Source organism: Prosopis cineraria, unplaced genomic scaffold (assembly GCF_029017545.1).
Source record: "Prosopis cineraria cultivar Desert tree isolate PC_DT_omini unplaced genomic scaffold, ASM2901754v1 PC4, whole genome shotgun sequence".
Taxonomy (NCBI): domain Eukaryota; kingdom Viridiplantae; phylum Streptophyta; class Magnoliopsida; order Fabales; family Fabaceae; genus Prosopis; species Prosopis cineraria.
The window spans coordinates 40,011,544-40,036,592 of NW_026555335.1; the positions used below are offsets into that span (position 1 = coordinate 40,011,544).

General features: G+C 36.6%; 5 protein-coding genes across 8 annotated transcripts; 1 reads left to right on the forward strand and 4 right to left on the reverse strand.

Annotated features, from left to right (window-relative positions):
* Window positions 1-793: 793 nt before the first annotated feature.
* On the forward strand, window positions 794-5,480 carry LOC129308559 (pentatricopeptide repeat-containing protein At1g08070, chloroplastic-like). Its single transcript, XM_054949753.1, has one exon. The coding sequence runs from the start codon at window positions 1,062-1,064 to the stop codon at window positions 3,159-3,161; it is 2,100 nt and encodes a 699-aa protein (XP_054805728.1). The 5' UTR covers window positions 794-1,061; the 3' UTR covers window positions 3,162-5,480.
* Window positions 3,996-8,077, reverse strand: LOC129308560 (serine/threonine-protein kinase STY13). 2 transcript variants are annotated; one of them, XM_054949755.1, is made up of 6 exons: window positions 7,316-8,077; window positions 6,813-6,956; window positions 6,481-6,676; window positions 5,160-5,284; window positions 4,883-5,041; window positions 3,996-4,764 (listed from the first exon to the last, which is right to left on the reverse strand). In XM_054949755.1, the coding sequence occupies exons 3-6, from the start codon at window positions 6,647-6,649 to the stop codon at window positions 4,450-4,452; spliced, it is 768 nt and encodes a 255-aa protein (XP_054805730.1). In that variant the 5' UTR covers window positions 6,650-6,676; window positions 6,813-6,956; window positions 7,316-8,077; the 3' UTR covers window positions 3,996-4,449. The 2 variants fall into 2 exon arrangements, with proteins under 2 accessions (XP_054805730.1, XP_054805729.1); XM_054949754.1 differs by having other exon boundaries at window positions 6,824-6,956; window positions 7,316-8,076.
* Window positions 8,078-13,263: 5,186 nt separating this feature from the next.
* Window positions 13,264-13,988, reverse strand: LOC129307907 (uncharacterized). Its single transcript, XM_054948853.1, has one exon. The coding sequence runs from the start codon at window positions 13,799-13,801 to the stop codon at window positions 13,436-13,438; it is 366 nt and encodes a 121-aa protein (XP_054804828.1). The 5' UTR covers window positions 13,802-13,988; the 3' UTR covers window positions 13,264-13,435.
* Window positions 13,989-14,243: 255 nt separating this feature from the next.
* On the reverse strand, window positions 14,244-16,882 carry LOC129309938 (plant intracellular Ras-group-related LRR protein 1-like). The gene is made up of 3 exons (XM_054951722.1): window positions 15,994-16,882; window positions 15,450-15,616; window positions 14,244-15,054 (listed from the first exon to the last, which is right to left on the reverse strand). The coding sequence occupies exons 1-3, from the start codon at window positions 16,753-16,755 to the stop codon at window positions 14,424-14,426; spliced, it is 1,560 nt and encodes a 519-aa protein (XP_054807697.1). The 5' UTR covers window positions 16,756-16,882; the 3' UTR covers window positions 14,244-14,423.
* Window positions 16,883-18,226: 1,344 nt separating this feature from the next.
* LOC129309808 (C2 and GRAM domain-containing protein At5g50170) lies at window positions 18,227-23,862 on the reverse strand. 3 transcript variants are annotated; one of them, XM_054951528.1, is made up of 10 exons: window positions 23,288-23,862; window positions 21,553-22,764; window positions 21,235-21,417; window positions 20,842-21,125; window positions 20,495-20,611; window positions 20,072-20,334; window positions 19,806-19,977; window positions 18,884-19,156; window positions 18,424-18,663; window positions 18,227-18,314 (listed from the first exon to the last, which is right to left on the reverse strand). In XM_054951528.1, the coding sequence occupies exons 1-9, from the start codon at window positions 23,661-23,663 to the stop codon at window positions 18,439-18,441; spliced, it is 3,105 nt and encodes a 1,034-aa protein (XP_054807503.1). In that variant the 5' UTR covers window positions 23,664-23,862; the 3' UTR covers window positions 18,227-18,314; window positions 18,424-18,438. The 3 variants fall into 3 exon arrangements, with proteins under 3 accessions (XP_054807503.1, XP_054807502.1, XP_054807504.1); XM_054951527.1 differs by having other exon boundaries at window positions 18,227-18,663; window positions 23,288-23,861; XM_054951529.1 differs by having other exon boundaries at window positions 18,227-18,663; window positions 23,515-23,630.
* Window positions 23,863-25,049: the final 1,187 nt, after the last annotated feature.

A 25,049-nucleotide genomic window follows, 5' to 3' on the forward strand; every position in this document is an offset into this window, starting at 1 on the left:
TGATCCTACATGCGTAGAGATCCCTTCTGGTTCGTGAGAACTAGCACCTGTTTTATCAGTCCTTTTGTCTTTTCGCGTCCTTACCATCTTTGTTTACACAGGTCCCACCGAGCGTGCCACAAAATTGTTCGTGATTGAACAATAAATATCAGGCATGCCAGAGATGCTGGGTCTCAATAGATAACGAAAAGGGTCCCAAGTTCCCTTACCACAGTGCGCTCGGATGTAAAAAGACAGCAGGTTTTGGTAAAACAAGCGTGTAATTTAATTAAAGTATTTGAAAATTACAGACTAAAAAATAAGAACTAAAAAGGACTAGTAAATATAAATTATGCAAGTTTTGATCGAGTGTTGATTGAATTTCTTTGTTTTTCTTCTTTCTATTTATAGTGTCTCATAACAGAAACCTTTTCTTTGAGACTTAACACGTTCTACCGAAGAATCAAGAATCCCGCAAAACTTATGACACGATCTCTCCATTTTGATAAGCAATCCATTTCACCGAACTACTTGGGCGTAGATTTCGACATTATTTAGGATCGTCTCTTTGTGCTAATAGTCTAATATTTGAAACTGATGGAATTTTGACATATTTATTTATTATGGACTTTATAGAACTTTGGGACCGGCCTCTTTTATTTATATTGGGCTTGACGTTTTGATTACTCAGCCCAACTAGTTTCGTGACCTATTTGAGTGGTGTTTCATATTTAATCCAAACAAGAATATATATATGTGTTTCTCTTTTCATATATTTTTAATCTTGCTATGCAAAAACAAGTTTTTCTTGAAAGCCAAATTATTGAATTGCTTTTAATTATCAGAGTAATAACAAAATAATTGTACAAATTAATCATATGAATTATATAAATGACTTTTATCACTGTCGACTCTTAAAACAAAAAACAAAAATAAGAGTGAATGTCGGCCATGTGACATTACCTTGCATGACAATATTACACAGAATGGAGCAGAAAACGATGTCGTTGAGCGAAGTTCTATTCCGCAGACGTTTTCTTGCTGCCATTCACGGCTAACGAGTAACAACTGCCAAACGCATAATGGCGGCGATTCCAGGATATCTGGTTCCCGCCAAAACCATAACTTGCACAACCACCATCCCCCAATTCGCTGAAAACCCTAAATCCACAATCCTTCAGAAATGCAGGAGCCGCAGGGACCTCAACCAAATCCATGCCCATCTCATCAAAACCCGCCTCATCTTCAACCCTTCCCTCACCGAAAACCTCCTCGAATCCGCCGCCATTATTCTTCCCAACGCTTTGGACTACGCGCTCTCCATTTTTCGCAAAATCGAGGAACCCAAATCTTCCGCTTACAATGTCATTATCAGAGCCCTCACCTACCAGCAATCCCCTGACGAAGCCCTTCTTTTGTTCAAGCAAATGTGTGCCAGCGCGGTACATCCCGATGAGTTCACTTTCTCCAGTGTCTTCAAAGCTTGCTCCAAATTCAGAGGATTGGTCGAAGGCCAACAGATTCATGCCCATGTTGTGAAACGTGGGTTACAGTCGTATGGGTTTGTCGAGAATACGCTCATTCATATGTACGCAATATGTTCCGACATCCAGGTTGCTCGGATGGTGTTCGATGGAATGCCTGAACGAGATCTTGTTGCTTGGAATGCAATGTTAGCTGGGTATGCAAAGAACGGATGCTGGGAGGAGATTGTGAGCTTGTTTCTTAAGATGCTGGAAATGAATGTCGGGTTTGATGAGGTGACGATGATTACTGCTTTAACGGCGTGTGGTAGAGTAGCTAATCTGGATTTGGGAGAGTGGATTGCTCAATATATTGAGGCAAATGGACTGAAGGGGAATACTAATTTGATAACTTCGCTTCTTGATATGTACGCAAAATGTGGTCAGGTGGACGCAGCTAGAATACTGTTTGATCAAATGAAGCAGAAAGATGTTGTTGCATGGAGTGCCATGATATATGGGTACGGTCAGGCAAATAGATGCTATGAGGCTCTTGCTTTGTTTAATGAGATGCAAAAAGCTAATGTCGATCCTAACGAGGTTACTATGGTTAGTGTGCTTTACTCTTGCGGGGTTCTTGGAGCTCTGGAGACTGGTAAATGGGTTCATTTCTATATCAAGAAAAAGAAACTGAAGCTCACTGTCACTCTTGGGACTGCTCTCATAGACTTCTATGCAAAATGTGGGCTAATAGACAGTGCTGTTGAAGTTTTTGAAAAAATGACGACCAAAAGTATCATCTCCTGGACAGCGATTATCCAAGGGCTAGCTAGTAATGGCGAGGGAAGAAGAGCTCTTGAGTTTTTCCAATTGATGCAGCAAGCAAAAGTTAAACCAAATGATGTGACTTTTATCGGCGTTCTTTCTGCCTGTAGTCACGTGGGTCTAGTCGAGGAAGGTCGAACACTATTCCTCAGTATGAACAAGGATTATGGAATTGAACCAAGGATAGAACATTATGGTTGTATGGTTGATATTCTTGGTCGCGCGGGTTTACTGGATGAGGCATTTCAGTTTATGAAAAACATGCCTTTGGAACCAAATGTAATAGTTTGGAGAACACTTTTGGCTTCTTGTAGAGCGCATAAAAATGTTCCAATCGGTGAAGAATCATTTAGACAGATAGTGCAATTGGAGCCGGCTCATAGTGGGGATTATATACTTCTATCCACCATATATGCTCTAGCGGGAAGGAGTGAGGATGCTTTGAAAGTGAGGTCTCAGATGAGAGAAATGGGAATTAAGAAATCACCTGGTTGTAGCTTGATTGAACTGCAAGGGGTAGTTCATGAGTTCTTTTCTGAAGACGATGAACATTCTCATTCAAAAGAGATATACAGAGCAACTGACGATATGATCAAAAGGATTAAGTTAGCTGGATATGAGCCGAACATGGGCGATGCAAGGATAGATGCAGAGGAGGAAGCTAGAGAAACTTCTTTGTCTCACCATAGCGAGAAGCTGGCTATTGCATTTGGTCTTGTCAATACTAAGCCGGGTTCTACAATTAGAATATCAAAAAATCTTAGAATTTGTACCGATTGCCACAATGCTATGAAGATAATATCAAAGGTGTATAACAGAGAAGTCGTTATCAGAGATAGGAATCGTTTCCATCATTTCCGGGGGGGATCATGTTCCTGCAATGATTACTGGTAAACTCAAAGCACCTTCATAGTCACGATCAAGATGATGAATAATGCAGGCCAAATTTTCGTTGGTTCTAGATTGGGGGCTAGAAAGGGGTTTACTTAGGCTGTTCTTGTCCTGCCTGTAATTGTTAAAAGAAGCCCCAATTGGACTGCTTCCTAGTTACTTCTTTAGATGCATGTTAATTTTAGTTCAGTTTCTCCATTCGTTCCTTGGTTGGCGATTTATCTCTTCAGTGAGCATAATCATTACATGCTGATTTGTTCTACACTCCAACCAGTTTTAATTTCAGAGAAGTCTTCATTTGGAAAGATACAAAGCTTCCACTTGCGAGGAGAAAAGCATCACACATTTAAGATGAATGAATAATCCTTCATTTGGTCTTCACAATCTCGGTGTGACAAAATAAGCCTACAGTGGGTCAGCTCTAAAACATAAAACGCTAGCAGATGCTACCTTGTCTGGATCTTCAGCTATGGCCCATAAAGTGAATACTGAAACGAAAGTGAACATCAAACATGGGTATCCAGAATTCTCCTTGACTCCTCTTAATATGTTTTATTTGCTACTGCTATGCACCCATGCGAAAAAGAAAACTGAAAACGAAAGAAATGTCTCCTAAGATCTACGATTCAAGGATTATGTTAGACAACTCATGCTATTCAGTGTTTGACTCAAACATCCCATATGATCTTATTCCTATTGATTGGCTGCTGTTGAAAAGTCGATATCTTAGTGGCTACATTGACACCCTGCAACACTTCAATTAGCTTTCGGATGGTTAGAGTCCTCATACCAATCATGAGCCACCAAACTAAACGCAAATGACATGCAAAAGTGGGATGGCGAATCATCTCTCAAGAGGGAATCACCCTACCTGAGTATTCTATTGGACAACTCATACTACTCAACGTAAAACTTAAAGCATCATGTTACTTTGATCTCGTGGCATCAAGAATGCTCCCCACCGTGACAGAATGTGCAGAGCACAATGTTACCACCATACGAGTTATAATTTAGCGCTAGATGGAACTCTTGCTACATTGCTACATGATTACGCTAATTGGTATGATTGAAATCCTACATGAGACGAAATGCACGGCAGGGATAAAAGAGAACTGATTTTCACTCGAACTGTAAAGGTATCGATCTGGACATTTCACCAATCTCCAAAAGCATTGGTTGATTTCTCCCTTGAAATGCACGGTAGCGGACTAGACTCTTACCTAACCACATTTTTATCTATTATTCTCCCTTGATTTCTCCCTTGAAGACGATCTATCTTCTTATTCAATTATTAAAAGCATTGGTTGAAGCAACAAAGAAAGCCATTAGGCTTAATTTCCTCCTTTCCTCTAGGAGTATCCCCAGCGTTGTCACATTCAGCCATCAAAGAACTCGTGCCAGGGGACTCTGGTGAGAAGATGGTATTCTCAGAAGTGAAGATTCTTGAAGGAATCACCGGTTTAGGAGGTGAAACCGTGTAAAGATAACTGAGCAGCATTTGGATTATCTGGGTGAAGTTGGGCCGGGCATTTGGGTCTTCTTGCCAGCATGAAGTTAAAATCACAGCCAATTCTTCAGGGAGATTCTCTGCACTGGGTCTTACATTCTGAAAACACAAGGAGTAATTCAAATTATTAGGCAAATAAATTATAAAAAGTATACAAGGGGCTTAGGAAAACGATATTAGATGAGAACATCTACAGAATAAAGCAGATGAAATTTACTTTAAAGGCTGCCGCATAAGCTGCCTGGAGGTTTGACATGCCTTCAAAGGGTACTTTGTTATGTAAGAGCTCCCACAGCACAATTGCAAAGCTATAGGCATCCACTTTATGGTTGTAATGCTTCTTCTCTCCCTGCTTCAGTGTGACAGTGCTATACAACTGCAATTTTCAATCGATGTCATCACTCCATACGCCAGTCTCCACCTCTCCATACATAATCACCGTTCAAATAAGAAGATAAATGCAGAGAAAGGACATCCATTCCATAATAGAGTACCTCGGGAGCCATCCAACGGTAAGTTCCTGTTTCAGCAGTCATCATCTCTGTTAGTGACTCCTCTCTAGCTAATCCAAAATCTGCTAGCTTGACTGTTTTCTGGTCTTCAGTCAAGAGTAAGTTTTCTGCATACAAAAAAGATTAAGGAATATTTTCATTATGTATATGATTTATGTTTCAACAAGTCATAAAATTAATATGAGCAAGGTTCAGTACTGCAGAGCTCATAGCAGAACATAGATACAATTGTTCATCTTGTTACGCTGTGACTGCTTAGATAATTGAGTTGTTTAGAGAATGTTAAAAGAATGGTTTATCATACATGAAGTTTTCCTAAAATTGGTACCTCATAAAAAGGTTGATTACACCTCCTCCCTTAACAGAAAGCTATAGTTCATGAATATCATACTCCATCAATGCGTTCATGATAGTTTAGTGAAACCGTTGGATTAACTTTGAATCATTAATCAACAGCCAAGGGGGAGGGAATAGAATGTCTTACCAACCACTGCTAGTTCATTTTATTGGAATTGTAACGATAATCTGAATCCTTCCATGATAGAAATGATGTGGTAAATATATGATATGATGATGCTAATTCTACAGAGAGATAATAATATAAAGGAGAAAAGAGAACAAATTCATACAGTTCTATATCACATATTGCACTAATTAATCGATTTTAACTCTATTTGATGTTTCTTTTTAATTCGCCATCAATTCTATTTGATGTATTCAGTCTTAGATGGCAAATCTGCTTGCATATGCAATTAACAATTTGTTAATCCAGTTGTATATGAATATATAAAAAAAACATGACCCTCCAGAGCTATTTCATGTTCTTCCTTCACTGCTCTGCAAGATGAAAAAGCCATCTAAGAGATAACTCGTAAAATATATTGTTAACTAAGGATTTAAATTCTATTGTCAATGTGAATGCAACTTTGCAACCATAAGAACCGTTTAATTACAATTGCAAATAAGTAACCTGAACCTTGAAAGCGTGAAGAGATTTACAGGTAGAAGGTGGTAGCATCTTACCCCACCAGAAATGGGAGGTTGGGAAGATAGTAATTTGAAACCAAATTGCATATCTTAATACTTCCATAGTTTTTGCAGTTTGTCCATTACTTGCATAGAAATTTTACGAGATCATAACATGGATAATAGTGAAATTATGACTTTTCATAAAGAAGACTCCTATCAGAGAAGTTAGTGCACTGTTAACATAAGTTGCAACTACAATAGCATGCGAACTAAACTTATCAGTCTGATGTAAAAGCAGTGATTTATTGCAGAAAGAAAGTCAAAGAAATTATACCAGGTTTCAGGTCACGATGAATGATCCCGTGAGAGTGCAGGCACTCCATGGCACGAGCAATATCAAGGGCAAAACCAATAGCAACATGTATGTCCAAGCACTTTGGTCGCATGTTAAGCAAATACTTACGCAATGTTCCTCCCAGTAAGATTTCAGTGACTATCACCATTGTAGGCTCCTTGCAGGTGCCAATAAACTGTTAATAAACACGGCGACAGCTTTTACTATCAGTTGTTGACTTAAAAGTAGTCGTTGTTAAATGATAATTTATCTATTGTTGCTTCACTGATGAGTAATTGGCACAAAGGACAAGAATCAGGGAGAGCCTAGACCTAAGTCCAACCTTCACCAAGTTCTTGTGTTGAACTCTAGACAACATTGCAACCTCCCTAGCAAATCTCGCTTCCCTCTTGGCTACTTCTTCTGCAGTTTCCCCTTTATGCAAAATTTTAATTGCAACTGTCTGGTTTTTGTATCTGAAACGAAACCAACAAAACAATTAAGTAGGGTAGCATATCTGCAACTTAAACTAAATCCAATACTGAAGCAGTTAAAGAAAATCCCAAATCTCACAGAAGAAGCTGCTGCGACCACTTCTATCAAGAAAAGAAGCTGAAATTATGTTCAACCTTCAAAATCACTACTTCATCTGAAGCCTAAGGAATGAAATGCATTACATGGAATGAGGGCTTAAGTAATCAAACAGTGGACAATAATTGATTTGCTGACACCCAACAAGCAAGTATCAGTGATCATCAAGATGGAATTTGTAAACTCTGCGGAACAAATGAGATATTGAATTTCGAAAAAAAAAAAAACAAACAAACAAACTTACTTGCCCTCGTAGACTTTGCCATGAGCTCCCTCTCCAATTCTGGGCCCGACATATAGAAGCTTAGGATCAATTAGCCACTTCGGGTCCAATCTAAGCTCATCTCCAGAATGGAACCCAACTCCAGATTCCATTTTTGATATAACGGGAAAATAAAAAATACTCAAGACATGCATCAACCAGAAAACTCCAGCAGCCACCGTCAGAAGAGAACCCTAAAGGGACACCATTGGAGGTCTGATTAGCATGGCAAATGGAATTGCTGACATGAAACAGGGAACTAAACAAGACATGCTCTGGAGTGTGCTGTTCTGCAGCTCAGAATCAGAACCACATCTCGAAAAGTGAGGCCCCTAGATCAATACTCATTGATGATTTGCATTTCCTTGGGGAGGCAAAAGCATGGAACCCACATGCTTGAAAGAGAAAGGGAGAGAGAGAAGAAAGAGGGATGGCAACAAACGCAAGCAAAGCCCAAAGCCCAAAATGATTTCTTGAAAGTTCGCGGGGGCAAGGCAAAGAGAAGATGTGAAGGAATCTATCAAGTAAAAACGAAGTCTTTATAGCTATGGAATGTTACTACCCGCCACCAGAGAGCTTCAACTAAAGGCAATGATATTTATTTTAATGTTGTGATATTGTAATCATGTGTTTTTGCTTCGTCACGAATGCTTGGTCTGCAGACAGAATCATAAATAGGGAACTTGATAAAGAATTTAAAGGAAGGCAAAAGAGACTCTTTTGGGACGGAAGGGAGACACTTGGGAGGGAAGAGTAGCTTCAGAAGGCTGTGTGAGTCATTAAATAATCAAGGGCACGTGGAACCTGATCTTGTCAACATGTGACGACCCGCTATATAGGCAACATATTGAGAAAAAAAAAATAATACATATCTGACACCATCTTTCTCGTATTTTTGCTTATCTTTTAACTGTTCACTTAAAGTTTATTTGTGATTAAAGTAACCATTTATGTTATATGTGCATATATTTATCTTCTTTCCTTTGTTGGCCTCTTGCGTTTGTATACATCTTACTCTCTGCACGCACGTGTACCTGCGGATGCCATGGTCTCATTTTTACTTGCATCTAGCTGGAATTGCTCTCGTGCAGAGTCAACTAATCAATGAATGTTGAGAAATACACTTATCGCTCTTAAATATAATATCCAGTTGACAAATTATAGAGATCGTGAAATTTTTTTCTTCTTTTGAAAATCTATTCGCAATTAAATATTTTACAATGATAAAATTATTTATTAAGGATTGAGGAACAATCACTGAATAAGGGTGCATAGAATCTTTTATAAAACATTCTAAAATTTTAAATGAGGTATCATAAATAGAACAAATATTTTTTTAAAAAAATAGGCACTATATTTAAGGAGGGTGTGAGTGTTATGTCATACTCCTTGTATACTATAATATAAGACATCTTTTAAAAGTTTTATTTAGTTCAAGATGTAAAGTATTGCGTAACTTTTATTATTATTTTTACAATTATATCTTTACTTTATTTATTGCTCTTTTAAAAAAAATAATATATTAAAATTTTAATTATTATTATTAAAGCACTTATATAAAATATTTAATTAAATTAAAATTGAAAAAACATAATTTTTTTAATAAATTAAGGTTTCAACTTTCAATTAAAATTTGTTGAGAACCATAATTTAGTTACCAATTCAAAAGCAAATAGAGATGCAAATATTTGATCTCAAATTGATTGCTTGTTGAATCATTGATAATGTGGATTTCAGCTTTTTTGACAATACCTCACCCTTCTAAACCCATTTTCTAATCATTAATTACCAATTCAAAAGCAACTGCACTCGATTGTAAAAAGTTGTGTTAGTGACATAGCGGATATAGAGTCCTCTTTCTTACTTTTCCGTTTAATTTTGTTATCTATAGATTTGTTCAATCTTCTTTCTTACTCGAGCACTTGACTATGAATAGTAATTCAATTGTCAGGGTTAATTAACTCTAATAAAGTTCTTTTAGCTTTCCTTAAAATGATGAACTTCGAGTTGCATTTGATGCCAGGCACAAATTTGTGAGGGGATATTGACCTGGTTTTCAAGGCTAGACTCGGTTGCATTTGGCATCAATATAAAAAAAAAAAAACTTTGTTTAGTATAAAAAATAATAATATTTATTGTTTAATTTTTTTATTTAAGATGCAAATATCATTTTTACCCCTGAAAATATATTTTATTGTCAATTTATTTCACTCTAATTATAACAAGTCAATGTCACTTTTCCTTTTTATATTGAAGAGATTTTATCGTATAAACATCTTTTTTTTTAGATCAATCTCCAAAAACTTTAAATTTACACGTATTAAATTGAATTGAGAATTTAATTATTTAAGTAATGCGTCAGCTCTTTTCTTGAAAAACATCAAAATTGCATATTTTATGAAAAATATGCCCAGACCTCTTTTAAATTTTTGACTAACAAGCAAGATTTTAAAAACCAGACTGTAATTGAACCAGACTATATACTAATTTACGGTTCATTGGTTTAACCGTGGTTAAACAGTAGTTGAACAGATTGATATTAAATTAATATATTTTTAATTTATATATCATAATTAAATAATAAATACATTTAAATATGTCTTTTTTTAAAAAATATATTATAAATATTTTGTAATATGATTTACTATTGATGAATACATAATTAATATTAATTATAAATAAAGCTTTTGTTTAAAAATTAAGAAAGATATTGATAGAATAATAAATATTAGATATTTTTTGAAAATATGTTTAAGCTAAATTAAAAAGATCAAATTTAAACAAAAAATATACATAAATAATAGAAAGTGCAAAATTAAAAAAAATGTGCTGATATTAAAAAATATGTGTAAGTGCATAATATTCATTTGAGCCCAACGTCGTCTACGTGAAAAGGGCGAAGAGGCGTGCATGACTATAAAAAGGAGCGGAGCGCACACTGACAGACAAGCGGCCGAGCCGCATTTTTGCAAAAATCACAGCTCATGGCCCAAAGCTTTTAGTATTTTACTTTGGAAATTCTGGTTAGTTTTTTTAAATTTTTTTAATGTGATCCGGTTTTTTGAAGGAACAGATTCGATTTTCATTTGGTTTTACCGATTATTGATCGGTTTTACTGATTATTGATCAGTTCTATAATGATCGGTTTAAAAGGGTCGATCGAACAAGACTAATGGTCGGTTTTCGGTTTGAACGATTGAACTAATCGATGCGGTTTGGTTTTTAAAACCTTGCTAACAAGTTACAAGAGTTTTTAGGAGCTGTAGGCTTTATCATGCATTCTTTCATGTTATTATTTAACTGAGCTGCATCATAATAATGATCACTGGACTAATTCTTACAGCTACTTTGATACTAGGGCTGTGCAGAAAAACCTCAAACCCGGTCTGTTTGGTCCGACCCGGTGTGACCCGGTCCAACCCGGTCTTGAAAAATTCAACCCGAACAAAAGACTGGACTGAACGGGTCAGACTGCACATACGGGTCAGACCAGACTAGAGACTGCTCTTTCGGACCAATCAGTCCGGCCCGGTCTAGGTTATTTTTTTAATATTAAATATTAAATAATTATATTATTTACAAAAAAAAAAGATCTTACTTAGTTGAACCCAGTAACAATACCCTCACACCTCACGTGCATGCTTCAGACTCGGTCTCTGAACTCTGAAGTCTGATAGCCTCATTTGTCATTTCTCCATTTCTCCATATCGCATGAAAATATGATTATAGGATAATTTAGACAAAAATAAAATACAAGAGACAAAAAAAATGGAAATCTTACATTTATAATTAACACAAATCTCTAACTAGCTCTTTGACACTTGCAAGAATAAAAAAAATAGTAGTAATATTTATAGGTATTGAATAGTATGACACCTTTTTTGTACTTCATATAATACGCGAGAAAGATGATTATTTATACTCTAAAAAACTGAAAGAAACATAATTAATCTCATAACAAGGATCATGTGCAATTAAACAGTGCTTGCTTTGAAACTCAAACGGTAGTAAGCTTATGATATTGATACAAGTGAATAGGAAAGGGGATATGAGGACCTTTTTTTTTTAAGAGAGTTGGATTCAAGAAACTGGACTAGTCCAGTAACCCGGTGGACCAAGTCCAACCCGGTCCAGGTCCCGGGTCCGACAAGACTAGACCAGTCTTTGGACTGAAAATTCTAACCCGGTCTCCATTCAGACTAGACTTCGGGTTGACATCCAACCCGGTCCAGTCCGGTATTTGTGCAGCCCTATTTGATACATACAAATTAAAACTAAATTAATGAGACAACATAATTTTCTAATTTCGAAGCACACTTGTTATTGGGTTGGATATCATAATCATTTTAACTTGCACTCCAGCCCAGGACTCCTGTGGTAATGAGCTCAACCAAACATCCCCCTGTGTTCGGTTTTTACTTTCTCGTCCGAAAGCCCAAACTAATTTGCAAAGTGGGCTGTTAACCCAAAATTAAGTTTTGTAGAGTGGAAACTAGGTTTTGAAAACTGATAGCCATACACAATATGCCATTATCTGGACAACACAAGTTGGCTTAGATGATAAGAAATTTGAATTTCCTTAACTATCAGCTTTAGAAAAAATATGTTTGAAAGAGTCATTCCTTTTAGGGCCCCATAGTGTTCCAATTTGAAATAGTCGAGGCTGTTGATTTTAAATACCAAATGGTTATATCAAAATATATATATATATATATATTCAATTCTCTCTCCTGCCTCAGCTATATACCTCCATAACAAGGCCTTCACCCACCTCACTATAATTAAGAAAATATAATTAAGTTATTAATTTTATTTAAAAATAAAATGAATTTTTGATTTTATTCATATTTAAACAGAAAAATTTATACTTGCATCACATTTTCTTTGAATAGGGGTAATATTGAAAATTTTTTATTAATACCCCGTCCAATGAGATAATAATATTCATCAATGCCTTGTAGCAAGACTGGATTACAAATTTACAACAATGCATCTCCTGAAGGATAGTATAATTTGTGGAAACTTCAGGCTTGCGGGAAGGCATCATCTACTGCTGCCTACTGATAGTCTGGAACACCTGGGCCTCCTCCACAAAAATCCATTTCTGAACTTTGGTTGGGGACTGATTGTAACTGTTATTCATTGTTGGTTTTTTTTTTTTTTTTTTGCCTTTTGGATAGAGCTGGGCTTAAAGGCTGTATTTAAATAAATATTTGAGTTTTAAAAATTAATTTTTTTAAATAATAGGACTTAAAAGCCTGACCTTAATAAGCCCTATAAAAAAGAGCTTGGTCCGAGCAGCCCTTCAAATTCTGTTATATTATTATTAATTTTTTTTTAGTAGAATATACGTTTGAAACTAAAAAGAATATACTTGCTTGAAACCCTGATCCTACACACATTACATTATTATTAATTTTAATTTATTTTAAAATTAATTTAATATAATTTAATAAATATCAATGTATAATATAAAATTTTAAATATTTTTTTTATTTTTTTATAATTATTATGTTTGTGTATTTATAAATAATGAACTATTTTTTACTAAACTTTTAAATTTATATTATTTAATTTCTAAATGATTATGAGGATTTTAATTTTTGTTAATTTTAGAATATTTTAATTAATTTATAGTATTTAATTTTCTTTTAATTTTTGTTGGAATAAGACTTTCAAACTCGACCTTAAGTCTTTTAAATAAAAGCCATGCCTCAAAAAAGAGATGAAAAATTAAAAACTAAGTTAGGGATGAAACCCATAAAAATTGAATCCGTTCGTTTTTCAACTCTATTTCTAGATTTTTTGATGTTTCTGTGTTGTCCCTTTGTCTATTTATTTATTTTATCCTCCAAAATCACAGCACTCAAAGCATATATGACTGTAGACGTTGCTTAAACATTGGAACACAACCGCAATACACTAGACAATGTTAACTGATGCCTTCGCTACTTGAATTTCGTTTCGAGCGAATTCCATCTCTTCATTGATTACACATTAAAACATATATTGTAATGAAGATATATATAAAAACAACAACAGTAAAATAAAAAATAATAACAATCTCGTGCAAATTTTAGTTCTTCTTTTACCTCGGTGACGTCATCTGAGCGCGGCAAGCAAGCTGAGCAGAGCGGCACAAGCCACGACGAAGAAGCGCTTCCGCCGGAGTAAAGGAGGGACAAAGTACCTGGTCACTTCACCGGTGATGAGGCTGCCTCGTCGAACCAAAACACGGCGGCGATTGCCTGCAAAGGTTAGCAGCACCAATACTGTGACCCAAGCGACCATGGTGGCTCGGAACGCCATGATCGCCCATGCCAAGCCCATAAGGAGCGCCAGTCCCAGAATCAGATGCAGCGTGGACCATTGGAATTCAGATCTCCTAGAAGCGACAACGCAGAAGAGGGTCAAGGAAAGTAACGAGGTAAATGAAATGATGGTGGTCTTAGACATGCGAACCGTCATGGAGAAGGAAAGGGTGGGCTTGGTTTTGGAGAAGACAACGAAACCTTACGCTGCAGAAGGTAAATGAAACGAAGCCAATTATGAAGGAATTTGAGAACATGTGGAGCACATGGAGAGGCTGGTAAGGTGAGGTTATTCTAATGCCCACTCGCACAAAACTAATCTGATTATTAATTAATAATAAACATCTGAAAAAGGCAATCACACCTGAACGAGAGCATCCAGGTGACCTTGTCGAATCGCACTGTTTCGCCACCCACCAAAATTGAAGCCATTCAAGTGATCGTCCCAATGGCTAGACCTTAAGAGGAGCTAATCGCAGCGGCTTCTTAAATTTAATTATAATTCATGTTGAATTTTAACCGTTCCCCTCCCAGCCCCTAAAGACATCATTTTGGACCCATTTTGATGTACATGAAGTTGACATAAATGAAAACGCATTAAGTATAAATCAAATTAACGTTGTGAAACTACCAAGATTACTGATCCGGCACTTCCACTTGAAAAATACAGCTGAATTTGAGCATCCGATAATTTAAGACCCAAAAAAAAAAAAAAAAAAAAATCATCTGTTAGCCAGACAGGAATCGGTAGGACGAGACCGGCTTATTGGACCATCGCATTATAGCTGCTCATTAAGATAAGCCTGTTTGGGAGTTTTAGGAGACATGACATATTCTGCAACGTTCTCGGAGACGCTCTTCAACCAGGAGGTGCTTCGCGTTAACCACCCCATCTGGGATTGTTCTTGCATCGCAATCCTGTCCCTTTCTTCCTCGTTTAATATGTTCACCAACCTCGTTGTCATATAATTTCTCACGGTTTGAGCTCCTAGCCTTACCACCTCTTTTGGCGGCACTTCCAGAGGGTTCTGCTCCAAGTTGAGCTTCGTCAAATTCTCCAGGCGACCAAATGTATCAGGAAGTGCACTGATCTGATTGTTGCTAAGATCCAACTCCTTGAGGTTGATCAGGTCAGAAAATGTCGCAGGGAGTTCTTGAAGGTCGGCGAAATTACTGCTCAGGTCCAGAACCTCAAGATTAGTCAATCTTCCAAATGCACTCGGAAGTCCATTCAGCTCATTGAAATGCGCATCTAGATAGCGCAAGGATCTCATCTCACAAACAGATGAGGGAAGCGACCGAAGTTTGTTCAAATGAATCAACAGCTTCCGCAAGTTCTGTAATTCATATCCAATATTTGTAGGCAAATACCTGAGACTGTTGAAGCTAGCATCCAACTCCACCAATGACCTAATCATTGATGATACAGAATTAAACTTTCCAGAACAGAGGATTCTTCCAATCAGAGCAAAGAATTTATCGTGTGCTATATCAAAACAAGTATTTCTAGTTCGATCTTCGAAAATTTTCTTCATTCACATCTGTAAATTTTTCCGTCATCACTGCCGTTTTAAAACCGGGATTCATAAAATATGTTCACAATTGGAAAAAGTGACCAGAATTTAAAATGCCTGCAAGATGTAATCCTTGCTGCAATTTTCTGAAGTATTATGGCTTTCAATGAACTTTTGCAGCAATCAAAAGTCTCTGTCTTCTCAAGTTAACCACTTAAAGAAGCTTAACGAAGATACAAAAAATGCTGCTCTTGTGAATTTCTATGTAGTAATTTTGTTTTTCTCACATACCTGCACTGAGAGATGGAGTCAGGAAAGGCGCTCAGTTTGTTTCCCGAGACATTCAGGATTTTCAACTTTTGCAGCAAGCCAATTGAATCAGGAAGTGTTTCCAAATGATTTGTAGATACGTTAAGCTCCTCAAGATTTTGCAATCCAGCTACCGCGTCAGGAATCGCCTGTTATGTTACACAGGATGCTCGCACGTAAAAATCATGAGAGAGGAAGTAAACTAGTAAAAACAAACTTAGACCATGCCTTTGAACATATCAAGAAGCCTTTACATTCAAAAAAAAAAAATGAAAGCTTTCATGACTAAATAACTACTGTAATCACACAGTTCAAGCTGATTCCCCTTGAGATTTTATATTTTTATATCTTTCCTTTTGCTCACTTTTACTTGTTAAGACTCCGACGCAAAGAAATCAGAATGTGCTATAGAGAGATGAGATATCTAAATTAAACTCTTGATGGGTGCGAAAATCAGTATCAGCGTCAGAATGCGAGTTCTCATAAGAAATTTAATATGACTTAAGTGAAATCTAAATGCGCCTACCGTCAGCTGATTGTTTGAAACATCAAGCACCACCAACCCAGAAATCCGCCAAAAGGCCTCGGGAAGAAGCCTCAGGCCGCGATTCGAAAGATCAATTCGCTCTATCCCTTGTCCATAGGTCTTTTGCAGAATCCCGACAACCTCTTCGTTGACCTCCTCCGTCTCCGCCTTGTCTTCCTCGGGATCTGGTACCCCGTCGGCGGAATTGTAAATCGACTCCAATCTTTTCTCTGCATCCTTGAGCAATTTCTCATACGCATCGTGCATTTCGTCCAATTGTATCACTGCTTTGTACACTCGCTTCTCATCCTCCGCTAATTTCCTGCACTCCTTCTCTTTCTCGGCCTGCTGACTCCGCCATTGATGGGTGTCGAGATGAGGAGGCTTAGGAGATAGCACGATCTCCTCTAGCTGCCTGGACAAATGGGCATCCAAATCGGCGAGTTTAGCCTTGGCATTGTCGACTGATTCGTGGTCAGGTCGGTCGCCAAGGACTCTGATCATGGATCGGGTCTGAGCGACGTCGTAGATGGTGCGGGCAATGGAAGCCAACAGTTTTGGGTCAGTGATTCGGGGCATCTGAGCAACAAGTTCAGGATTTTTGATACTGGAAGAGGATGAGGAAGAAGGATCGGAGGGTGGAGGGAAGCGGGGCTGTTCGATGTCGTAGAGCTCAGAATTGGAAGAGGTGGTGGGAGCGAGAGGAGGGAGACGGGACATGAAGGAGGAGAGGAGAGGGAAGCTTCCAGGGTTGGGATCCATGGCTGATGGCGGAGGCGGCTGCGGCGGCGGCTAGCTCTGTGACTGGGAGGAGTGGGAGCGATAAACGGTGATGGTTGTGAAGTGTTGTGAATGTATGGGCTTTACAGTATTGCTTTGAGAATATCGGTTTCTACTTTCTTGTTATGTGACGACGGGGTTCGGCTTGGTGATAGCTTTGCTCCTAAGCTGTGAGCGGCTCTCGCGGGGATTCTTCTAACTGAATAACGGAATTTCATGCAACTAACCTCCCACGTGTCACCACTACACCCAACGTCACAGTTAAAACTGTTACGACTGTCATCGCCTCTAATTCTCACCATAAGGAACAATTTCTCCTTTGAATAACAAAACAGCAATTAAATGAATTGTAATTGACTAATTTTTTTAGATTCACTGAAAATAGTAATAATAATAAATTTAAAGACAGAGCTCCATTTGGTAATTAGTCATTGAACAATGATAATAATAAATTTCAAGACAGATTTTCACTTGGTCATTACATTATTACACTCCCTCCGTTTTATAGTTATAAGAAAAATCATCACTTTTAATTTTTTTAATATCAGTAAAATCATATTTTTTAATAAGCATTTATTGAAAATTTTTTAAAATATCATCCATAATTTTATCATTTATAGTCATAAAAAATAATTAATGAAAGTTTGATTAACATAATTAATGAAAGATATTGTAGTTCAATTTTTTTATTTTTAGACATAATTACTATAGTTAATTAATTTTTTTAAATTATGTGATACAATTTTTTTTCTACAAATATAAAAGGAAGAGTACTAACTTCCAAAACAAGCTATTAGTTTAAAAAAAAAAATAAAAGTCCTTTACAATTGAGTTCAATTTTAAAAAAGAAACTTAGAGATATGACAATAAAATCCTACCAAAATATATAAATCCCATAAAATGTCATAATTCCTTTATATTTTGATATTAATGATTTTAAATTAAATAATTAAAATTATCCCTTGCTTAAAATAAAAAATTATGAGTCTAATTCCATTTTTTTTAATTACAAATTTTATTAAAGCAATCACAATTTTTATTTTGTGAATCACAAAAATTAAATAAAAAATCACAACTTTTCACATGAATTTTTTTTAATGAAATAACCAATTACAACTTTTATTTAAATAATCACAATTTTTATTATGTGAATTACAAAAATTGAACAAAAAATTACAACTCCTCATGTGAACCTTTTTTTTAATTATAAAAAGAGGTAATTTAATTATTCAACCTAAAATCATTAATGTCAGAAAAATACTTGCAAACTTTAAAAAAATTATAACATTTTGAGAAATTTAATTATCATTTATATATTTTAATAAAATTTTATTGTGATTTTCCCAAGAAACTTCGTGAATATATTCCTTGATTCCTTCTGTGATGAGGTTGTGGAGGTGATATGACTAGCATGGAAAAATCAATGAACGAATGGGGGTAGGGTCCGATGAGATATCGATAATCAGATTTTGCCACTAGTTACGTCCCATTGCTGTTCAGTGCTTTATAATGCTCCAAAGCTATCAAGAATGTCACTGTAACTGGCATTTAAAAAACAAAAATCACGTTACTGTAACTGAACAGAAATGCCAGAAATGAGGATACATTTTGTTGTGTACAGAAAATAAAGAAAACAGTCACCCAGCTCACAGTTTGTACTGAGTGCTAGCTCAAGTCTTCAATGGATCTGTCCCTCTGAGACATGAACAAAACCTCTTTCTGAAGCATTTCAAATATTTCCTTCACTCGATTTGTAAACTTGGCCTCTATGTTTTGGTTGATCCTTTGCTGAAACTCGGAGCTTTTAAACCACATTATCTTAATGTAAGCTTCACACTTGCAAGCACAGTCATCGAAAGGACATTTCTCAATTTGGTATCTAAACTGAATCTGCAGGCAGCGAGGGAAAAAATCAGGAAGCGAAACTCCAGTCTTGGGATTGAACTAAATATTTCGAGACCAAACCAATCATGATGAGACAAGCGTATCAAACTAAATCTCACTGAAAAATGCACGTGAAATGTTGCGGTATTTTTTCTTCATAAGTTCAGTCTACCATAGAATTTTTCTGCAAGATATATATGATAAATGAGTTCTTAGTTTCACATACGCGGAAGTGATCAGCAAATGGAACACCGTGGAGGGCCATGACTTCGTTCACAATCCAACCTTCAGTGTTTTCAATGGGGACTTTTTGCTGTGTGCATGTGACATCACCACCGAAAACTGATACCTGGCGGTTGAATTTGTAAGAAACTCGCCTTTCAAAGCCGTCGGATTTTACAGATTCCCAGTTAGTTGTTGCATAATTAATGCTTCCAGTTCTCCGCATAATCTTATGTTCCAAGTCTCTTCCATCAAACAGTTCCATCAATGATCCCATCTACAAGAGTAACACAACAAAGCCACCAAAACTTTGTGAATACATCGTAGACATGCATCATAAGGGGAATAACTACACACTCATCTAGTTGGAAGAAATATGCTAGTTTTGGAGTCTGATGCTCTAGTTTAGTTTGTTCTGTTTTGTTTTTTTTTTCCTGGTGTATCAAAAAATATATATGTTGGATTTCAATGGGAAAGAGCAAGACAACATTCTGCGGTAGTCAAATATACAAAGAACAGGTAGAGCAACTAAATTATAAAATATATGTAAGCTCGTCAAAATTGGCCTATCTCTAAAAGCTGTGGCTAACATGCTTACGATTATTCATATGGTTTTCTTGATCTGGTCAACCTGAGGATTTTGTGAGCAAAGAAACTCAACAAATATGACAGCCTCCTTCATGCCAGATTCAATGGCTTGAATCAGGAGGAATTAGTTAAAATCTTCAGACGGCAATAAAACCTTTCAATGCTGGCTCAAAAGGCAGGAAAACTTGCAAGTGCATCAATGCTTAAGTTCGACTTTTTGAAATAAAGTGAACATGAAGTTTGTTTTTGGTCTCTAACCAAATTGTCTTGGTTTTTTATCCATGAAATCACATGAAAAGTGTTAGTCCTGTCAGGGGTACTAGCAATCACTAGCTTACCTTGATTGGAAATTCTGCTGAGTAAATCTTGGACATCTTTGCTTCCTCATCCAGCATAGATCCAAAGTCTTCAGGAATTACAAAGCCTTCTTCTTGATCCTCCTGCTCTTCTGCAAGTTGAGCTTTCAGATCAGGGTTCAATGTTCTTGTTCTCCACAAGGCCTTTATTGTCCTGATTTAAAACAAGGAGTTCTGTCAGGTGAAAGTAAATAAATTCCATCAATATAGTAGATCATACTGAGAATCTAAACACGCAAGACTACTACCTGGAGGCAACACCAAATGACACAAATGACTGGAAATGGAACCTAAGCCTGCCTTTCTCATCTTGAGTCTTTGCACCATGCCTAGCATCAAGCCCTCGATCCTTTCGCAGAATTATGACTAGTGTAGGGCTTCCTATCGATGCCACTGAAGGAGGGAGCACTTGGATGTCTTCAATATCTTCCCAGAGGAAGAAAAATTTGGTTTTCTGCCCAAAAAAATTGGCATAAAAACCCAGAATTCTTGCAGAAAGAAATAGACGACCCTGCAACAAAAAGGCACTATATGTTAAGGTTTTTGGAGTTCAATATCTCCACGCAGATTACAGTGAGTTCTTCATGTCATGGTATCCTATAATACTCTATTTTTTAAGAACTAACATAGTATCTTAAGTTTTAAACAAACATATCAACCATACGTGGTACCTGTAAAAGCAATTTTCTCTTAAGGTAGCATGTGAAATCACTGATTAGAAATTCTTCTGGAGGTAATCCGAACAATTTCTGGAATGTGGAATTTCTTTGAGGGGATCGAAGATTCAGCTGCCACCCACTTGTTAATGGTTAGATATACAGTTCTAAAATAGAAAAGAGAACAAGTTGGCAGTATAACATTGCTTATTTGGCCTACAGTTGGCAGCAGCATAACATTAAGGCCAGCAGAAAGAAATAATATTACAAGACAATTTTACAAAATGATTACATGCTAAGACTAAGAGAAGCATGTCAGAGGGAAAATTGGTAAATAAGTCATCCAGTTCTTAGTTTGTCACCTTTTTGCCAACTTCCCTTCCTTTCTTCATTAAATAACCCCTAATTGTTTCAACTCCTTTATTATTGTCCAAAAATATTCTCAAATGCAACTTTGATTGGGATGACTGGGCGAGCTTTCCTTCTAGGGGAACCCACATGTCTGCCAATTCAGTAGATGTGTGCTTCAAGAAATTGATTTCAGCATGTCCAAGGGAAACATCCTGGTCAAAGGGACCGTCAAAATCAAACACTTCCACATCTAGAAATGACGGTGGTTCTTCCATCGCATTAAACTCCAATATTTCTGCACATTCAATTAAAGATCAATAGAGATTACCAGTAAACATATATCTTTGTAAAAGATATATTAATGCAAATGAGTGCCAAATTTTTTTAAAAGAAAAGGTCTGCACCATTCCACTGAGGAGCTCCTGTTTGAAGCTTGACAGAGCTTGACCTTGTTTTACCATTGCAAGTGAAAACCACATAAGGGTCTGATAATCCTGATGACTCCAAGGATGCCAGATCAACCCCCTCAATTAATGCTACAGTCAGAACCCATCCATCGCCATGGGCTTTCAGACCATGATCACTTCCTGTCCAAATGGATGGAACTCATAATTGAACCCTAAGATGTAATCTAAAACTAAATGGCAAGCATATTAATTCTCGAAATGAAATTGAAGTGATATATGGGATAAGTGTCCAGCTTATGAGGCCGTTATGCTTACCCATTTGAAATCTAGCTTGTAAAAAGTGGAAGAGCATGTTGTAGACACGTTGCAGCTGGATGACTAAAATCCCACTCGTAATGAGCTCTCCAAAACTGTCTGGCAATTCTAGCCCTTTAAATTCCAAGCCTTGGGTTTCGTTTGGACCACAACGGAAGATATGCACCAACATATACAAAAGCATGACAATGGTGGAAACCACTGTGAAATTCCAAAAATATTTAATTGCCAACCGCCAATTGGACTGTTCTGTTTGCATAGTTGCCAAGACCTGCTCTTTGTTTGATAAATCTGAAGTATCTAGCTTCTTAAATTTCCGAGCAAGTAGGCTGGAGAACTGATCAAAACTCTCCTTCAATCCCTGACGAGCACCACCTTCTATCATACCTTTCATCATTGTGCTTTGCATGAAGACCATGCCCCAAGACACCAAAAGATGGGAGCATTTTTCTGTAGATTGCTCTTTCCTGGGCATTATCTTGTAAAGCAATTCAATCTTAAATGAATTCCCATATGGGACCTCGGGCGTGCTTACATTAACAAGTACAGCATATTCCTCTTTACTCGCCCTAACATAGGTTTGCTCCTCAGTGGCTTTAACTGCCTTAACTAACTTCGTGGCAGCTTTTGTATAGGAAACAACTCTTGTTAAGAAACACATATCTCCAGATTTCCATGTCCAGGGGCCCTCTTGAACATTTGTTGTTCCTTGCAGCTCTGCCAACTCTTTCCTGAACTGTGAATTGGGCGCAAAAAGAAATGCATTAAGATCACAAGGAGACACTACATAAATCTGATCTACTAGGATACCTCCAGGCAGATTTTCAGGCATTTCCAATTTATGATCTCTTGACTCCATTGATGCAATGGCTTCTTCAAAGCTACAAGGAGATGGATTATCTTGAACAATTTCTTCATTATCAGAAAATGAATTGGGTGGTTCTGAAGAATCATCTCCTCTTGAAGTTTCTTCTTTCTTACTGAAAACTTTGTCCAAACGATTAGCATATTTAGCAACAACCTTCAACAACTGTTTCCCTTCAGGCATTTTACAGCGAGGAACTTTGGGAACAAAAATGTCCTGAGATGAAATGCGTGGACCTGCTAGGTCTTTAGGGTCCTCCATAGCAACACCGAAACTTGGAGTATGTATATGATTGAGGAAAGAAGCATGCCCTCTACCACGAAGAGAAATGGTAAGAAGAATTTTCCCTGATTATACAAATAAATATTAGACGATACCTTAAAAATGGACAATGAACTGCCACTAAAAAAGCAGAGTGAAAATAGAAAAGGAGAACGCGAAAAAGAGAAGAGCGACACTAGTATATTAAACCATCCTTAATACACATTATATTACAGCTTTTCCATTTCAAAATGGAGTAAGGAGAAAGAATTGAACTTCGAAGCCATAAAAGAAAACAATAATCAATTACTCGAAACCCAGTGCACAAAAGACCAAATGTCGTCCTAGTTCTGTACCACACAATTTCCAATACTCATGAAACTATTCATAGAAAAATGTGACAAATTCATAAATCAGCCCACTGCATGTTTATCAGTAAATTTCAGTTTAAAATATTACAAAACAAGCATTACATCCTTCCAATAGATATTTTGACACAACATCATCCTGATCCACAACTTGTGCGATTTGCTCATTGTAAAAAAAGGACCATGAAATACAGTCTCACAGGATAATTTTAAGCAAAGACAGGGGAACAATTCAACAAACCGCAGTATATATTGACAAATTTCCCGCTCTTGGGGCATTCAAGAGAGAACCACGTAGGCGGCAAGGTCTGGTTATCCTCAGAGGCAACTGAGCCTACCGGAATCCGTACCTCGCCCAACAAATCGATACAACCATTGATGACTATGGATTCACCATCGTTATGATTGAAAACAGAAACAATAAGCTCGTCGTATGCGTCATGAACCCTGAAAACGAACTCTTCATACCAGGCAGGGGTGGAGGTGTGCCTCAGTATCCTACTCTTGGACTTCAACTTGCCCAGTCTAAGTTTCACGTAGGAATTCTTCACAGGCAAGTCTTTGGCTTCTAAAACACAAACGTAAAGCCTCAACATTGAAATAAAAATGTCGCCCATACACGCTGCAAAGCAGGGAATAATGCCAAAAGGAAAAAGGATCTCAATGGGGTTTACTGAAAAAGCAAGGGTTCGGTGGACGAAGGCGAGAGCGAGAGAATACGTGGAAGTGGAAGGAATAGTACACGAAGAGAGGCGGTTTTATTGAATTTTGTGATTGTGGGAAAAATGGGCCAAAGGATTACGCTAACTGGCGAGCATCGTAACTTGTGGAAGATGGTATGCTCGTGGTTTACTGGTTAGTACGTCAGCTTTAGATTTGCGAATGCTTTTAATTCTTAAACGGAACCTTTTTCTTCAAATGCGATAGTGTGGCTTGTACGTTTCGTTGTGGTGCCAGACGGTTTAACGAAAAAGAAACGGGAAGACACTGGAAATGAGAGAGAGGACTGTCTTTACCTTTTTTGAGTGTTTTCTACATTGGCATGTAATCCAGAGCTAACATGTTTGGCTGGCACTAAAGAACTTTTGAAGCAGGTGGTAGACTTCCAAGATGACGAAAGAATTACAATGTGAAATTAAAGGGAAAAGAGACGGTACAAGTTTACCCTGGCAAGTGGCAAGATTTTGATGCCTCTGAATGCATGATGAGTCATTTCTAATTTCTTGATTTTACAATTCTCTTCCCATTATTTTAATTAAATATCTAATATATTGTATATTAATAATAGCATCAATAAAAAAAATTAGCCAGCGTACCTCTTTAAAAGGGAAGGTTACAGCCTCAGTTCATTTATGGATGATTAAAAAAATTTAAAATTTAAAATTATAATTTTGTAAAAATATATTCAAACATTTGTATATGTTAAAATCAATTACAAACTTAAATTCATGATTTTTTACAAAGATATTTAAAAATATTTTCAATGAATATGGGTATATGTGAGGGTGTTTCTTAAGAGTTGTTTTTCACAAGCGAAGCAATAATGCTGGGCGCAGGATCTGTTATTCCACCATTAGATTGATTCGACACGAGGCGAGAAAATTATTTTTTTTAATCAAATATTAGATATGCATCGATTAAGTGTTTGTATTTGAAGATCATGAATAGTTATTTTTAGTTATTTCAAATAAAAAAAGCCAGCCTTTCTATCTATAAGATTCCTTATTTTGTTTTCTTTGGGAAATTATAAAATAATAGAATTGTAATTGAAATACATTTGATTGGAGAAGATAATGGAAGATCACAATAGAAATATTTTTATTATTATATCGAGTTATATATAATTATATATAAATAAAATTATAACAAAAATGATTTAGTGTCGAGTCAAGGTGCCTGTAGATTCTAGAGAAAAAATTCAGGAATAAAAGTGACTCTTGATCCTTTATAATATATTAAATGGTTATAATCCATCAAAACAAACTTATTTTAATTTTTTAAAC

Bases quoted from the DNA above. Each gene is read 5' to 3' on its own strand.
- LOC129307907 (XM_054948853.1), bottom strand. From the start codon at position 13,801: ATGACGGTTCGCATGTCTAAGACCACCATCATTTCATTTACCTCGTTA.
- LOC129309808 (XM_054951528.1), bottom strand. From the start codon at position 23,663: ATGGGCGACATTTTTATTTCAATGTTGAGGCTTTACGTTTGTGTTTTA. The intron at 19,157-19,805 runs GTAAGCTAGTGA...TTACTCTTGTAG, and splicing joins CAGCAGAATTTCCAATCAAG to ATGGGATCATTGATGGAACT. The intron at 18,664-18,883 runs GTATGTGAAACT...CGCTGCCTGCAG, and splicing joins CATTTGCTGATCACTTCCGC to ATTCAGTTTAGATACCAAAT.
- LOC129308560 (XM_054949754.1), bottom strand. From the start codon at position 7,488: ATGCATGTCTTGAGTATTTTTTATTTTCCCGTTATATCAAAAATGGAA. The intron at 6,957-7,315 runs GTAAGTTTGTTT...GTTTCGTTTCAG, and splicing joins GGCAAAGTCTACGAGGGCAA to ATACAAAAACCAGACAGTTG. The intron at 4,765-4,882 runs GTAAATTTCATC...TTGTGTTTTCAG, and splicing joins CTTATGCGGCAGCCTTTAAA to AATGTAAGACCCAGTGCAGA.
- LOC129308559 (XM_054949753.1), top strand. From the start codon at position 1,062: ATGGCGGCGATTCCAGGATATCTGGTTCCCGCCAAAACCATAACTTGC.
- LOC129309938 (XM_054951722.1), bottom strand. From the start codon at position 16,755: ATGGATCCCAACCCTGGAAGCTTCCCTCTCCTCTCCTCCTTCATGTCC. The intron at 15,617-15,993 runs GTAGGCGCATTT...GTAACATAACAG, and splicing joins TTTCAAACAATCAGCTGACG to GCGATTCCTGACGCGGTAGC. The intron at 15,055-15,449 runs GTATGTGAGAAA...ATCAATGATTAG, and splicing joins GACTCCATCTCTCAGTGCAG to GTCATTGGTGGAGTTGGATG.